Genomic DNA, 17312 nt, shown 5'->3' with positions numbered 1-17312 from the left:
AAAAAGATACTGTAAAGAATGCCAAATGAGCATATCTCCAACGAAGAGGGATTATTTAACAATCGTTGCTAAACGGATAGGGGTGAAATGCAAGCCGAGCTCGAACCTACTAGGCTCGAAGCTTGGCTCGATAGAATTTAGCTCAGCTTGAAAATCAACGAGCCTAAAAATTTAGACTTGAGCTCGGCTCGATGAAAGCTCGAGCTCAGTTTGAGCTCGATGAAAGCTGGACTTGAGGCTTTAGTTCAACTTAGAAAATTTTAAGCTTGAGCTCGGTTCGAGGCTCGAGTAACCTAAAATAATATTACATAAATGTATATATAAAAGCTCGATAAGGCTCGACTAGTTTTCAAGCTGAACATCATTAGGGTTGGTTCGTTTGCTAACTGAGCAATTTTGAGCAGAGCTTTTTTTTTTAACTCTTCTCGAGACGAGCTCAAATAGCTTGTGAGCCGGTTCAGCTTATTTACAACCCCTATGAACAGACATGGTTGTGAAATCAACACTCAACTCCATAATAGGAAAAAAAATTTCAAATCATTTCGTTAGAGACGGTCACGGAGAACATTTAAAATTGTTTCATAGTGCGAACCACAAGCACTAAAAGATGCATTCTGAATAAAATCCCTTTTGCATCATTCAATATTACACAAAATTTTCTCATGAGCAACTTGCCAAAGGAAAAGTCTCATCCTTTGAGGCACAGGAAGTTTTCAAAACATCTTCCATAACTTGGATCCAGAAGAAGGCCTATGATTAACTAATGGGTTATATGCATGCTTCACAGTAAAGGAACCACTATATCATCCAATTGATTAACATCCATACAAAGAAACCAAGGAGACAAGCTATTCAACATCGACACTGATAACTTATCCTCTAAAAGATCCCAATGCCAACCCGTAGAACTGTTCAGATAATGATGAACATTGAGAGACTTTATGGCATCATCTGTAGGTGAGCAAGCATAATCAATCAATAGACCACCAGATAACCAATAATCAGTCCAAAAACTAGTATCAACTCCACTTCTAATATCCTTGATAACCTACTTTCGAACCACTTGCAATCCATTATTAATTTCTCGTTAGATATGAGATTCAATGTGAGAATGCTGACAACTTTAAGAAAAATGATCATGATAATACTTATTAATAATAGTTTTAGCCCAAAGAGAGTTACCATCTCTACTAAGATGCCAAACCAACTTGCCTAAAAGAGCCATTGCTCTCATGTTGCAAATTCCCGAACCTCCATCGTCTTGAGCATGTTGGATTTTCTACCAATTCAGAAGATGAATGCGAGACACTCCATGAATTTCCATTCAAATAAAGTTTTGGCAAAACCGCTCTATCTCATAATAGAGAGAAACCGGAAGCAAACAGGTCTACATAGTATATATTAAATTAACGGAATAAGGGTGAAAACTATTTTATTATTTGTATATTTGATCTAACTTAAATATTTAAAATTTTTAATTACATTTAATCTAAATCAAATATTTAACTCTTTTTTTGGGCTAGACTTTTGTTTTTTTTTTTGGTACAAGGTCAGAATGATAAATTTGTAAAAAAATTTGATTTTTATGCAAATTATACATTACTCGCAATTCACAACATAAATTGTGCGTTATTTTGTAGATTATATAAATAGAGAATAATGGAAAAGAGGTACTCCGTATACTCACGTGCCTATTCATCTTGCAAAACTGTCTGTCTCACGTGACATCTATCAACCAAGGGACCTATGATACCCCACGTTCACCAAATCATGATCGCGCGTGCAGCGCGTTTCATCACTTTCTTCTCCTCCGCGACATTACACATTGAAGACTTTCCCTTTCTCAACCTTTCTCTCTTCACCTTTATTCGTTTCGCTCACCAAACCCTAACCCTAACCCTAACCCCTTCTGTTTCTCTTTCTCTTCCAATCTCAAAACCCCTCTAATCCTGCAATTCGCCAAACAAATTAACACCACCAAAAAGCTGTATCTCCTTACAATCTTCATGGATTCAGAGCAGAGCAACCTTTACGAAACGGCGTCGCAGCCGGACACGGGAACTGACGCCTACACCTTCCTCGAATTCAACACTCAAGGCGAATCTGACTTCGATTATCCCGAATTCCGCTCTCCAGTGGCCTGGCCCACTCCTTCCGATTCGCTTGCCGCCACCTCCTCCTCTTCCGCTGTGGACCCCGCCACTTCCGACCACCGCGCCGCTGCGTCCTCCTCTGATCATCATTCTGATTCTCCCGCAGCCTCCCCGGTGTCATCAAAAGCCGCACGCGGCGGGGGTGGGAATAATACTCAGGCTGTTGATGGGATAGTAGCCAGTATGGGAGGGTTGAATTTCGAGGAGACTGGGGACGAGGATGGATATGAGTTCGGGAAAGGAGACTTTACGGAACATGCTTGTAGGTATTGCGGTGTTTCAAACCCAGCGTGCGTTGTGAGGTGCAATGTTCCGTCATGCAGAAAGTGGTTTTGTAATTCTAGAGGGAACACATCTGGCTCGCATATTGTCAATCACCTGGTAAGCATTTCTTACTCTACGTTTGTTGTGGTATATGGGGATTTTTATTCTGCTGTAGATATAAGAATAAGTGGTTTCTTTTTTTTTTTTTTTTTTTTTTTTTTTTTTTTTTTTTTTTTTTTTTGGGGGGGGGGAGTGAGGAAGTAGTTTGATTATTTTTTATGGATTTTATAGAATGTATATAATTATAATTGGAGTGGTTTGGTCGAAATTATTGTTGAAGTATTGCAAGGAATACAAGGCATGGCATGAATATGTGTTAAGTGCAAATTTGATATCTAGGAGTTAAATAACTTTAATTTAGCCAAATTCAGTTAATGTTTAGACTTCAGTGAATTAGGATAAATTCATTTTGAATTTCCATAACCAGCAAGTCTGTCGAACAATTTTGAAATCAGTACTGGGGGGCTCCATATTTTCTACTTTATAATTGAAATTGATTGTATATTATGTGGGGTGGAAATGCATAAAATTGGGGAATGCAAATTTTGAAGTTTCCTCGGGTTTACTTTCTTGAGAGGTACTGTATTTGATATTGCTTACAGTAGAAACATAGGAAAGTTTGCTTGAAACTTTTGTGCTTGGGATGTGGGCTGATAGATTGTGCAACTATTAAGACTTTCTGTTAATGATGGCATTGATTTTTTTTTTTTTGCTGGTATGTATGAAGATTAAAGTGAAGTCAAGCTAATATTGAAGCATGTATTCTGCGTTGACAATGTTTTGCATGTTGGTTCATAAAGTCATTGTTATTGGTACCTCAGCCTTCTATCCTAATGAAACGGCTGTGGCGTAATTACAGCTTGCTGATATATTTCATTTCATGCTCTGTCATCATTTTAATTTTGCACTTCCATATGAAAATATATTTTTGCCAGTTTCTGAATGTGTCTTAAAATGATTGTATTTATGAAGGGTTAGCTATTTTCTTTATTAAATATATATATATATATACCAGGTTGCACTTTTTTTTTATCAGCTTTCTAGCTTAATTAGGTTTACCTAATTTATTGCTGTTTGGAGTTTAGTTTGTTTGGTTGGATCTTTTTGTAGGTTCGTGCAAAACACAAGGAAGTCTGCCTCCACAAAGACAGCCCCCTGGGCGAGACGATACTTGAATGTTACAACTGTGGATGTAGAAATGTTTTCCTTCTTGGATTTATATCAGCCAAGACTGAAAGTGTTGTTGTTCTTCTTTGCCGGGAACCTTGCTTGAACGTCAATGCATTGAAGGACATGAACTGGGATTTAAGCCAGTGGTGCCCCCTCATTGATGACAGGTGCTTTCTACAGTGGCTTGTTAAGGTTGGTGGAGGCATTTCTTTGTAATTAATAATCTAAAGTTTCAAAGAAACCTTTTTAATCTGTTGTAAACTTGTACTTTGCAGATACCTTCAGAGCAGGAGCAGCTGAGGGCACGTCAAATTAGTGCTCAGCAAATAAATAAAGTAGAAGAACTTTGGAAAACAAATCCTGATGCTACCCTTGAAGATCTTGAGAAGCCTGGTGTTGACGATGAGCCTCAGCCAGTGGCATTGAAGTACGAAGATGCATATCAGGTGCCTTTGTATTGTCAAATTCAGTACATTTATATTAAAATCAATAGGCTAGAACACATAATAGTTGATTTCTGCTAGTTCCTAATAAGATGATGATTATTTCTTTCCTTGCAGTATCAAAATGTGTTTGCTCCGCTAATTAAGCTTGAGGCTGATTATGATAAAGTATGAATCATAACTTTGCAGCTCTTTTGTCTTTGTTACTTGTGTTTTGGGGTTTTTTCTTTGCAGCACTTTTCAATTTTTTTTGGATTTATTCTGATTCTGCATACTAGAACATGCATTTTGGTGTTGCTTTGTCTTCAAACCTTGTGCTCCAACATTGTAATTTCTTGTAGATGATGAAAGAGTCTCAAAGCAAGGACAATGTAACTATTCGATGGGACATTGGTCTTAACAAGAAGCGAATTGCGTATTTTGTGTTTCCGAAGGTGCTTTACTCTTGCTTCTGTTAATCTATCCTAAGTTTTGTTGTTGGGTTTAGCACTTTTGCTATTTTCTTTTGACTGTTTAGGTTTTGTTAGTCACATGTTTTGTTTTAATATCCCTTGTTTCATGATAACTGAGTTGACTTTCCTGAAATTCTAGGAGGACAATGAGTTGCGTCTTGTACCTGGGGATGAGCTGCGACTACGGTATTCTGGAGATGCTGCTCATCCAGCATGGCAGTCAGTTGGGCATGTGGTATGACCTCGCTTCATATCTGAATATTATATGCTTTTCTCTCTTTGAATTAAACACTTCATATTTTGTGATTGACAGTTAGTGTTTTGTAGTTTATTCCTTATCTTCACAGGGTACCGTATTGCCAATGCTAAAGTTTCTTTTCTGTGATTTCAGATCAAGCTAACTGCACAGGAGGAGGTAGCACTTGAGCTTCGTGCTAGTCAGGTAGTTATTCTGACACACTTATTTCTATCTTCTGGCTTTCAGTGACTTTGACCAAGAGCTAACCGTTAGAGTTCTATACAGGGAGTTCCTGTTGATATAAACCATGGTTTCAGTGTCGATTTTGTATGGAAGAGTACGAGCTTTGATAGGATGCAAGGGGCAATGAAAACTTTTGCAGTGGATGAAACAAGTGTTAGTGGGTAGGTTGGCTGTTTCAGTTTTGCTTGCACCTATTTTTATACGCTTCAATTATTGGCAAGCATTTTGCTATGTCATGTTGGGGCAGACAAAACCCAATTAGGTGGCCTCTACGAGCTCAGCCTCTCCATATGCTTTTCCAGCAGGCTAATCTTTTGCTCTCATTGTATTTGTTGGCTCTTATCCCTTATTGGTGTCAGAGTTCATATGGAGTCTTTTATGTTATTATTGGACCATATAGTTTCCGATTTTTTAAAACTGCTGCTTTCTATGCAGATACATATACCATCATTTGCTGGGACATGAGGTTGAGAGTCAAAATGTTCGTAATACACTCCCACGCCGTTTTGGTGCACCTGGTCTTCCGGAGCTGAATGCATCCCAAGTATGTGATTTTCACTTCCCTTGATTGTGCTTTGGTGTCTCATTCTGTTTTGGGAGATGCTGTTTATTAAAAATCTTACATTTCATGGGCTTGATCATGCATAAATAGTTAGATTCTTGAATGCCGTAGAATAGGGGTGTAAATTGGTTTGGGATATACAAATACAAAACGAAAATTCCAAATCAAATTTCAATTTGGAATGGAATTTTGGAATATGGAATTGAAAATGGAATATATTTTTTAAAATATAGGTATATGGAATGTGGAGTGGAAACATAATAGAAAATTTTCCATATTCCAATCCATATACCGAACTTCCATCATTATATTCTTTAGTTTTTAATTATATATTTTAGTAATAAAATATTAAACTTGAGTAAAATATTATTAAAATTTAATATTAAAAAAACTCCTATCCCATTGTAAAACGATGTAATTTAACAAAATATTTTAATTAATAATTGATACAGGCTTGAAAATCCAAAAGTTAAAATAAAAAAAAGAGTCAGCTTCACAGATTCACAATTTACATGTTTCTTATCGATCTTCTTTGATTCTTGTCAAGTGATCACGAAAAGTATTATGCTTTTCTGTTATGCTTGACAAGAAAATTTTTCCTTTTAGTGATCACTTTAACACTTCTAAATCTTTTATAACAAATTGTTCTTTTGGTTTGTTTTTTGCTTTTATTTCTCTTTTTAATTTATTGTTTTTGGGTTTATGGTATCTATTTCATGGTCGTACCAATTTTTTATTTTTTGTATTTGTTGCTACTTTATTACTAATTAAATGGGAAGTCGTCGTGAAAGTATGTCTTCATTCCTCATCAATGAACTTAAATTTTCAATCATATGAAATATTAATTTGTTGTTTTATTACAATTTAATTATTTTTTTGTACTTATATTTGATTGTAAATAAATATATTGTTTATTCTTATTAAATTTAAAAATTTATATCTTAAATATATTATAATAGATTAGATTTATGTTTACGGTCGAAAAATTTGGAATTACGGAATTCCACACTGAATTTTCATAAAATGGTATGGAGTGACATTTTAAATTCCAAAAGAATGTTTGGAATGGAATGGAATGAAATTTAAATTCCAAAATATTTGGGAATGATTGGAACGAGGGTCATTCCATTCCATACCGATCGAATTATAGACCCCTATGTGGATCGGTATAAGAATTACAGTGTTGAAGCTTTTTGGGAACTGTTCATATATTGTACTTCTAAATTTCCCTTCCTGCATGGCGGCTGGCCAAGGAAAATGACCCATTCCCACATATCAACTGAATGTGTATGTAAATGTTTTAAACTTATGCTGCCCTCATTGTTGTCAAGAAATCTGAAACTCTTTTTGCCATTAATTATTGATATGCTAACTAATGATAGTCTTCCCATGATGTAAAAGATCAATGCCTTTGAAATCCCTTAGAGCATTTCCAATCCATGGGTGAATTTTGCATCTCATTTTTTTTTGCATTTGGTTATGAAATTTAATTTTTTGTGGAACATGTTACAATCATCTTTTTATGGTTCAAATTTGAAATGAAATCCCATTTTCAAATAGCGCACCACCATTAGTAACCCATACCTTTCTCCCCTGATAGGTTTTTGCTGTAAAGAGTGTTCTTCAGAGACCTATAAGTTTGATTCAGGGTCCTCCTGGCACTGGAAAAACTGTCACCTCTGCTGCCATTGTTTATCACATGGCCAAACAGGGTCAAGGACAGGTATATTCTCTAAAATGCTTTATGTAATTTAATTTTTAATATGTGATCACTTCCTTATTTACCTACATTGTTGCACCAGGTTTTGGTATGTGCTCCAAGTAATGTAGCTGTTGACCAACTGGCTGAGAAGATCAGTGCCACTGGCTTAAAGGTGGGGCTATGGACAATAATTGGTAAAATCAACTGATCTGAACCATCTGGTTCAGTGATGGTTCAGTTTGGTTTTAAAAATTCAGTTTAGATTCAGTTTTAATTGAAGAAACTGAAACTTATTAAGTTCGGTTTGGTTTCTAGAAAATCTTAAAAATGAACCTATAAAAATCAAAAAATAAGACAAATTGAAAACCGAACTGGTAGATTGGTTTTTTGGATTTTCTTGAACAAAAATTTGGTTTATTTGGTTTGCACTGGTTTGATTTGGCTTGTATCGAATTGAATCTTACCGACCAAATGCCCACTTAAAGGTGAAAGTGGAAACGCATGCCTACTTGGCTTAGGAAACACAGAAACATTATGGTTCTTGAAGTGTTGCATTGTTCTTTTGTGTCCGGCCAAGAATTCTTTCTTAATGTGGTTGCTCGCTAATTAATGTGGAGTTAATTTCATTCCTTGGTTGCTGCTTTTTTTTTCTTCTTCTAAGTATTTGTCTTCTCACAATTGTCAAAATTGCTTGGCCTGATCTTTTACATGTCATAATCTCTGGAAATACCAATGTTTTGTTTGTATATTAGGGTTTGTTCTTGTCCCCTTGATGAAGGTGAATTTCTTGCATTTGTTTATATAATTGACAACTTCTAAAGCATCATTTTCGCTTTATGTTTACAGTAGGTGACTAACTATGCTCCTGTTTATTAGTCATTTGGATCTTTTTTTCCCAATTTTGCTTTATTAGTGAAATACCAAGTTTAAGATAATACATACTAGGAGCCTTTTAGACAATCAAATTAATCATGGTATAATTTCAGACTTTGTGATTAATTAATAAAGAATGCATTGCATCTGCTTTCTGATATGTATTTTTCTGCAATGAAGGTTGTTCGACTATGTGCAAAATCAAGGGAAGCTGTAAGTTCCCCTGTTGAGCATCTAACCCTTCATTATCAGGTTTGTTGATTTGTTGGCATCTTACTATATCATGTTCTTTTGCCCTCATTTTTGTTGTTCCTGTCATAGTTCCACTGCTTCATATTTGTTTTGGCAGGTTAGACATCTTGACACTTCTGAAAAGAGCGAACTTCACAAGTTGCAACAATTGAAAGATGAACAAGGTCTGCTGTTCTCTGATTTTGTTTGGCTATGATCTTGGGTTTCACATTACTAACTAGACATACACCTGCATTTTGTGCAGGTTTTTTGCATATATCTTATTTGCTATAATTTAGAGCTGTATCATTTTTATATTTAAAGTTATTTGGAAATTTATTTTATTGATTATTTATTATATTTGATCTATAAACAACTACATCAATTTGCTTAATAGTACAATTATTTCTTGGTAAAATTACAAATATTCATAAAAGATGATAGAAATGAATAAAGAAAACTATACAATTATTTCTTGATAAATTGAAAATATTCATAAAAGATGATAGAAATGAATAAAGAAAACTAAGAAAATATATAATACTTAATAATGAGTTAATTTTGATTGAAAAAATGTAAATAAATTAATATGATGTAATAAATTAATTAATATTTTTTCAATAATTATTTTTTAAAATAATTTATTTTATGGTTATTAATTATGGAAAAAAAACTAAAGAATTCTATTATTAATACAATGATTTTATTGTTTGAATTTTTAATTATTGCAGAAAACCAAAGAGTTTTTTTTGATTGATACAATAAATTTATTATATGGTTATTAATTATTGGAAAATGAAAATGAAGAGTTTTATTTTAATTTCTTCTAATTAGATAATTAAATAATAAATAAAACGATAACAAAAAATTTAAGAAATAAAAAATGCCATATCAGCAACTAAGTTTCTCAATATTATGCCACGTAAGCAAACTTGCTTGAGTTTTTATACATTTATATAGATAGATAGATGGGGTGGATTTGTTTAATTTAGGAATCTTTTTTTGGCCGTGGCACTTGATTTATGATTGACTTTATGTAAGATTGTTTGGCTTGTTTCCTTATTGGTTTTATGTTAGGCTTTTCTGACTTATCACTAATTATATGAAAAACTTTTGAGTACAAAATTTAACCTGCTTCTAGAATAGAGTAGAAATGCTGTAGAGACTTCTTATTTTCTGAAAATGTTAAGATTTCTGTTGCCATTTGTGTTTTGGATTGCACTTTATTGGCTGGAAATGCAATTTTCAATAAAAGCTTTAAAGTGGATTTCTGAGCTTGTTCTAATTGATATCTCTTTTCTTTTTTTCTTTCCACTGATCACCTCTTTCTATATGAACAGGAGAACTGTCCAGCAGTGATGAGAAGAAATACAAAGCACTTAAGCGTGCAACAGAGAGGGAGATTTCTCAAAGTGCTGATGTCATTTGTTGTACTTGTGTTGGTGCTGGAGATCCTCGACTTGCAAATTTTAGGTTCCGCCAGGTTGAAATGCATTTTTGGTGAACCTTTGACTATTACTGAGTGTGCCGAGGCTTACATCCTTTACTCTTCAGGTGCTTATTGATGAGTCTACTCAAGCAACAGAACCGGAGTGTCTTATTCCTTTAGTTCTTGGGGCAAAGCAGGTACTTGAGATCAAACATGAACATGTAAGCATGAATTTCCTACACATGATCTTTCTTCTAATGCAAAGTTCTCTATTAGGTTGTCCTTGTTGGTGACCATTGTCAGCTCGGTCCAGTCATTATGTGCAAGAAAGCAGCTCGTGCTGGGCTAGCTCAGTCTCTTTTTGAACGTCTTGTTTTGCTGGGTGTGAAACCAATAAGGCTGCAGGTAATGCACCAGTTATTTATATGCTCTTAGATTAGTCTCTATTCACAATCGCACCTGTTAGTGTGTTTGTATTGTTGTTTTTTCTTTATGGATGTGAACTATCCCGAGGTATTCATAGTGGATTACTGGTTTCTAGTGTACTTGTGGAGAAAATATATCTGATTTATATGTATGATTGTTACATGTAATAATTTAATTTAGATGCTGGTAATAACTTTAGTACAAAAAAAACTATTCTTAGATCGTTGGATGTACGGTTATGATCCAAAGTTAACATTGTTGGGAACTACTCTTCACATGTCATTGGACAATGCATATCTTAAAGTTATGTTATTAGAGTGCAAAGTGAACATCATTGGAGCCCACTTTTTTTAAACAAGAAGTAGTCATTGGTAAATTGCAAAGTTAACAATTGGAGACCACTTTTTTTAAACCATGAATAGGTGTTTTGGTAATTTTAATCTGATGCGGATGCTAATATTGATAATAAAACTATGTTTGCTAACACCCGATATCATGGTTGTGACTAATTCTCATTGTTATAGATATGTGAGCATATAAACCATGGTGTCAATTGTTTCTCTATTAAAAGTGGCAAGGATAGGAAATTTTTATTTTTTTATTTTTTGTCTTCAACTTTGTATTTCTTAAAATTGTTTGTTGAAGAATGCTGCAACACTAATCTGTTCTGTTATCTTTTGCTCAAATATCAGGTTCAATACCGTATGCATCCATCTCTCTCAGAATTTCCATCCAACAGCTTTTATGAAGGTACCCTGCAAAATGGAGTGACGGTTAATGAGAGGCAATCATCGGGCATTGATTTTCCTTGGCCTGTACCTAATCGTCCCATGTTCTTTTATGTTCAGGTTTGTAGCTGTCTGCCCTCTATGTTATGTTGCAGATATCTAAACTTTAGGAATGAAAAACTGATCATTTTGAATGCTTAGATGCATTAAACTTGTTTACTTTCTCTCCAATGCATAGAAATTCAATTTTGTTCCTTGAACCTACTAATTATGTTATTAGTTCAAGTGCTGTAATTCTTGATGCTTGAAACAGAAATTGAACCAAATTCCTAGCCAACAAGTTTCTTATAGATGGGGAGGATTATTATTTTGCTTGGTTTAGGGGACTTAGGGGGTGAGGCATACCCTTTTATGTATCGCTCAGGCTCAATGGAGCTCCCAACAAATTCAAGGATAAGTTTTGATTTTCTAGCCAAATATTGTTTGGAAGTAATTATTCTGACATTTTATTTCCAGATAGAAGCTTAAAAGAATGTACCTGTAATTGCTTTTGTTGTACTACCAGTTGAGCTCTTGCTTTCTTATATTTTCGAAGCTATGTTTTGTAACTAGATGGCTGTTCTTTAGATGGGACAAGAGGAAATAAGTGCTAGTGGAACGTCCTATCTAAACCGTACTGAGGCAGCCAATGTTGAAAAAATTGTAACCACTTTCTTGAGGAGTGGTGTGGTCCCTAATCAGGTTTCTTTATCCTCCTTCCTCAACTTCTTTCATTGTATAGTTCTGTTCTACGAACTGTGTTTTTTCTTTTTCTTTTTTTTTTTTTTTTTTTTTTGATCAAATCAAATATTTAACAGATTGGGGTAATAACACCATATGAGGGTCAGAGAGCATATATAGTTAACTATATGTCTAGAAATGGAGCTCTCAGACAACAACTGTACAAAGAAATTGAGGTTCGCAATGGTTTTGATTCTTTGGCTGTAGATTCTGTTTTGTCTTTGGTTGCAAGTGCTTTATGGTTTATGTTTGCTACAGGTTGCAAGTGTTGATTCATTTCAAGGAAGGGAAAAAGATTATATTATTTTGTCTTGTGTTAGGAGTAATGAACATCAGGTTTGTTTGACACCTACTCATTGTTTCCTAAATGAGCATATTTTGTCTTGTTATTATTATTATTATTGTTTCCTAAATGATAAAACAGAGAATTAAAAGTTATGATTCAGCTTTTAGAACTAGTATAATGTTTAAGATCAACTGGATGCCTGTGTTTTTTCATTCCAGCTCTTAAAAAAAATGGTCGTTGCTCTATTTTATTCTTGTCATATCAAGGATTTTATTTTCTTTGCCAGAATTTCCAATTTAATATTCTATTAGAATTATCAAATTTTATTTTGTTATAAAATAAAACATTCATTTTATTATAGTAATTTTATCTATGGAAATGTCAAGTTCTATTAGTATTACTCATTTCCGATTCTATTGAATTTTAACATGTAAACTTATAGGAGGCATAGAAATTTGGAGGCTATCTTGTTATGCTTTAGTCATTTAATGTGTGTTCAAGGATCTCTAATGGTAATATGAAGAACATTGGTGCTTGACTGTTGGCTCCTCCTTTTCAGGGTATTGGATTTCTTAATGATCCTCGTAGGCTGAATGTTGCTCTAACACGTGCTAGATATGGGATTGTCATCCTGGGAAACCCTAAAGTTCTCAGCAAACAACCTTTGTGGAATAGTTTATTGACACACTACAAGGTTTGCATATATTATCTGTTGTGGTTGGGCTTTTTTTAAGACAATTTTCTGGCATCATTCATCCATTTTAAGTTAATTTGCCATCAGATTACAATCGTTAAGCTTTAACTTGTATGTGATAAACTGCTCAGTTTAGTTTATGCTTCTATATATATATTGTTAAATTTTGATAGTAATTCAATTGGGTCTTGGACATGATAGTTAAGTAATATTATTCTAATCAAAGTATATAATGGAACTTAGGCCATTATATGTTTTTTTATTTATTCAGACAATACATAAAGTATTTAAAACAATTTAGGTAATTACAGCCCTATTCAAATACAAATTATGGTTGAATATTTTTATCTGAGTAATTGAAATTAGATGATAATTCTAAAATGATGTCACAAGTTAATTGATTATCAGTGAAAATAATTCAAAATTTGCATTGCTTGGTGGAAGGCACTAATATTGCTAAGGGGGTGGTGGTGAAGTTGATAAAAAAAATCTGGGTGTTTTCTTTAAATTTATTAAATGATGAGGCTAATGCATTAATTTGTAAAACCTTGCCATTAATGTGCAAGAATCCTATATATAGTAAACTAAAATCTAAATGTTGTTATGACTTTATGCTTTTCCAAGGGAGCAAAATTAATTTTAAGATTCCCTTGACTCTGAAATCTTCATACTACTAGAAATTAGATTGAGATTTCTGAGTACGAAGATTGTTCAAGCAATAAGAGGATAACTATGAAGAATCATACTGAACCTTTTTCAGTTTATCAATTGTTAGTTACTGGTACATGCTGCCCTTTGCTTATTAGAAAATAACTGTTGTCCTTTTTTTTTTGTAAAATGCTTCATCAGGAACATGAGTGCTTGGTGGAAGGACCTCTAAATAACTTGAAGCAGAGTATGGTTCAGTTTCAAAAGCCCAAGAAGGTATGGAGTCTAAGGAGACAGCTGCAGCTGTGACCTATGATATTCTTATTAATTTGTCCATTTTACTATTATTTTGTTTTCTTTTTCTGGTTTTTATTTTAACATGCTTCAGCATAAACTGATTTGATTGCCAATACATTGGTACAGATCTATAATGATAGGAGGCTCTTCTTTGGTGGTGGACCTGGAATTGTGTCTAATGACAATTTTGGTTCTGTTGCCTCATCTAGTCCAAATGCTGATAGAAGAAGCTCTCGTGGCAGGGGTATGCTATAATTAGTCTATTTTGCTAATACATGCCAGAATTCACTTGTCCTAATGGCATTTCTGTAGTATAATTTAGTCCCAGGAATACATTGTATGCTTACAATTGTAGCATATGGCTTAAGGACACATTTCCATTTATATGTTCATCTTCAGCATTGATGTTTTGTTGACTTTTACCAGCATATTAACCAGATTCACTGTATTAATTACAGGTTCATATATGCCACCTGGGCCACCAAATGGTACCCATAAGCCTGGTGTTCATCCTACTGGCTTCCCAATGCCTCGGGTTCCCATTCCTCCATTTCATGGTGGTCCGCCTTCCCAACCTTATGCTATTCCAACTCGGGGAGCTGTGCACAGGCCTGTTGGAGCTGTTCCTCATGTCCCTGCACCAGGAAGTCGAGGTTTTGGGGCTGGGCGTGGGAGTGCTGGTGCTCCTATTGGAAGTCATCTTCCCCATCAGCAAAGTACGCAACAAACTATTGGAAATATGGGATCTACTTTCAACTTTCCCGCCCTTGAGAATCCAAATAGCCAGCCATCTGTGGGCGGTCCACTATCTCAGCCTGGATATGTTAATAATGTATGTCATGTTTTTTGCATGTTCATTAATTCTGTTTATTTGCAGTCATTCCTGCTGGTAGTTATTATTGAATAGATTTAAAAGTAAATGGAGATTCCATCTTTTTGTAATTAAAATTGTCCCATGCTTGCTGTTTGGCCAGCGTTGGCTGAATTATTTTTGCCCATTTCAGCTACTTTTAAGTTTTTTTTTTTTTTTTTTTGGACTTGGGTGTCACATGTTTACAAAGATTAATTAATTAAGGATTTGCATCTGTATATTAACAAATTTACATGTCATCTATTCTGATTAGTCTAGGGCGAGATAGATAACCAAACCGACAAATGAAAGAGCCTTGATATTCTTTAACCTGACCTTTAGTCTTGTTTTGTTTCTTTTTCCCTTTTTTTTTTTTTAGATATTTACTATTTGCAGGATTCTAATGCTTTCTAATATTCTCCTGTCTGTACATATAGATGCCAGTTCAAGGGCCGAGCCAAACATTTCGTGATGGATTTTCTATGGGGGGCATGTCTCAGGTATGTCCCTTATCTTAATGTGCAAATCACTGGTTCTGCAGATGCTATTGTGTTCTGAACTTTATTTTATTGGTGATCAATCAGGACTTCCTGGGTGATGACTTCAAAAGCCAGGGATCACAAGTTCCTTATAATGTTGCTGAGTTCTCCACTCAGGTAAAAAACCCTCGGGGCTTTTTTGATGGCCTTTGGTAGAATTATATCATTTATCTCCTACCCCACCCAAAAAAAAAAAAAAAAAAAAAAAAAGAAAAAGAAAAAAAACATCACATCTTCATCCTGTTTAATACATTAGTATATGGTTTATCTGTTTGTTTTTATTTTGTTGGGTTGGAGATATTTGGAGGAATATGTTCTCTTTAGTCTTTCGTCTATATTTTGAATTATTGTTGTTACATGAAACCTATGTTCATTTTACCATATGATTAATTCATAGGGTCAGTGTGAGTAGACAATAGATTTGATTATATCATCTTAGGCATTTATTGGTAGTAGCAAATCAGGAAAATTAAAGGGCTTTACTGTAATTGGATAAATTGCACGGACGGGACAATTCATTTGCCATAATAATTGGACTTTGATGTTTCCATTGGATAGAGGCTTCCTATATCTTCTTTTGAACATGTTGCCATCTGCCTCGCAGGCATCACAAAGTGGTTATGCTGTTGATTACGTTACGCAAGGAGCACAGGGTGGGTTCCCGGGCAACTTCATGAATCAAAATTCTCAAGCTGGGTTTTCTCGTTTTGGTTCTGGAAATGATTTCATGTCTCAGGTTTGTTAGTGAAGACACCATGTTATTTGCTACATCTTTACTGCTGTTTATCTGTCCTGATTTGCTACTCTTATGCAGGACTACATGGCTCATGGATCGCAGGGTCTATTTACTCAGATTGGCTTCAATGATCCTTCACAAGATGAATCATCACAGAGCCACTTTGGCATAGCCAACCCAAACCCGCTTCAGTCCCAGGTTTTTATTATGCCATTAATGCTGCCCGATTGAAAAGTACCGGAACAGCCAAAATCATTTAAATAGCAAAATATATGGCAGTTTGGCCTTGGGTACACTTTGTACACAGCCAAATGTTCTTCTGAATTTTTTTAATTTTGCTCCTTTTCAATTAATTTGGCAATTGATCCTTCCTATCCTGTTTTTAAACCCTATTTCAACTTGTATGCAGGGCTTGATGAATTCTCTCTACTCTCAGCCCTTTGCTCACTACAACACACAGCCACTAAATTTGCAGTCTCCACAGCAGCCTCTGCAAGGTCAAGGCTCCCAAAACCAGAAAATTCACTACAATGGTTGAAGGTCCATGGAAGTGTGATGGGTTATAAACTTTGCATTCAGCATCTTGGTTTGTGCTGTCATGTGTGCCCAAATTTATCTGCAGAAAGTGCAGAAAAAACTTTGCCGTCTTTTTCAGGTCAGTTTGATAATCAGAGGATGACCCTTGGATGGGATGCTAAGAATAAAGAATTGACAAGTCGGCAGTGGCTATGCTATGGGGTCCCATGAGCAGACGCAGGCTGTACATCCAAGGCTGAGAAAGGAAAGCATAACCCCAATCGCCTGCCTAAATGTTTTTTGACAAGGTAAAGTTTTTCCCAACGGAGAGCGTTACATGGCATGGTTTTGTCGAAAGGGTTCAGACTTGAAGATAGTGGGGGGCTTATATTTCTATTTTGTTATGGGGGAACCCCTTTAGTTACAGGCAAGCAGAACAGGAAATGTGTACAGAATGACGAGGGAATATCACCTAACCCTTTCAGCTCCTCCTGACATGTAACTATACTCTGTTATAATTGGCTAGATGATGACGATTTGTTAGGGAATTGATACTTTTAGAGGTAAAATGGAATTGGTGTATGTAAGTGTGAAAATTGGTTTTCCTGTCAGAATTTGGCTTTGTTTTAAATATCTACTTACTATGTCCCTATTGTCTTATTGGGACTGACGTGAAAGGATTTGTACCATTGAGAAACTTGTTTGAGTATATATACAAATTACGGTGATAAGAGATGGATGGTGGTTGCAGCTTTCTACTATTTTATTGTTGGATTTGTCGTTTGCTAAATGCCACCAAAATTCTCAGGACATTGATTCTGTCCCTGGAATAACTCAGGTAAATTCTATCAGTGTACAATACACACATTTTCCATTATGACTTATTTTTTGGATTACAAAAAATATTAATTCTCTATTTGAATCGAAATATTACCATTTATGAAATATTAAATTTGATTTACTACCTCTCTTACAAAAATTATTAAATTTGT

The 17312-nt window shown here is 34.8% G+C and overlaps 1 protein-coding gene across 1 annotated transcript; it reads left to right on the top strand.

Moving 5' to 3' along the window:
- The first annotated feature begins 1800 nt into the window (after positions 1 to 1800).
- Positions 1801 to 17055, top strand: LBA1 (RNA helicase). The gene is made up of 29 exons (XM_012219741.4): positions 1801 to 2534; positions 3588 to 3839; positions 3923 to 4093; positions 4208 to 4258; positions 4432 to 4524; positions 4682 to 4777; positions 4934 to 4984; positions 5066 to 5184; positions 5459 to 5567; positions 7186 to 7308; positions 7388 to 7459; positions 8341 to 8412; positions 8510 to 8576; positions 9732 to 9874; positions 9946 to 10017; positions 10097 to 10225; positions 10939 to 11094; positions 11602 to 11715; positions 11832 to 11930; positions 12013 to 12090; positions 12600 to 12734; positions 13584 to 13658; positions 13806 to 13923; positions 14138 to 14511; positions 14967 to 15029; positions 15114 to 15185; positions 15673 to 15804; positions 15883 to 16002; positions 16214 to 17055. Exons 1-29 carry the CDS (start codon positions 2007 to 2009, stop codon positions 16340 to 16342), a joined length of 3813 nt encoding a protein of 1270 aa, XP_012075131.1. The 5' UTR covers positions 1801 to 2006; the 3' UTR covers positions 16343 to 17055.
- The last annotated feature ends 257 nt before the right edge of the window (positions 17056 to 17312 follow it).

The sequence above is a fragment of the Jatropha curcas genome, chromosome 11 (assembly GCF_041381405.1).
Source record: "Jatropha curcas cultivar XTBG-Jc1 chromosome 11, XTBG_Jcur_1.0, whole genome shotgun sequence".
Lineage (NCBI taxonomy): Eukaryota > Viridiplantae > Streptophyta > Magnoliopsida > Malpighiales > Euphorbiaceae > Jatropha > Jatropha curcas.
This window is presented reverse-complemented; position numbering and strand designations above follow the sequence as displayed.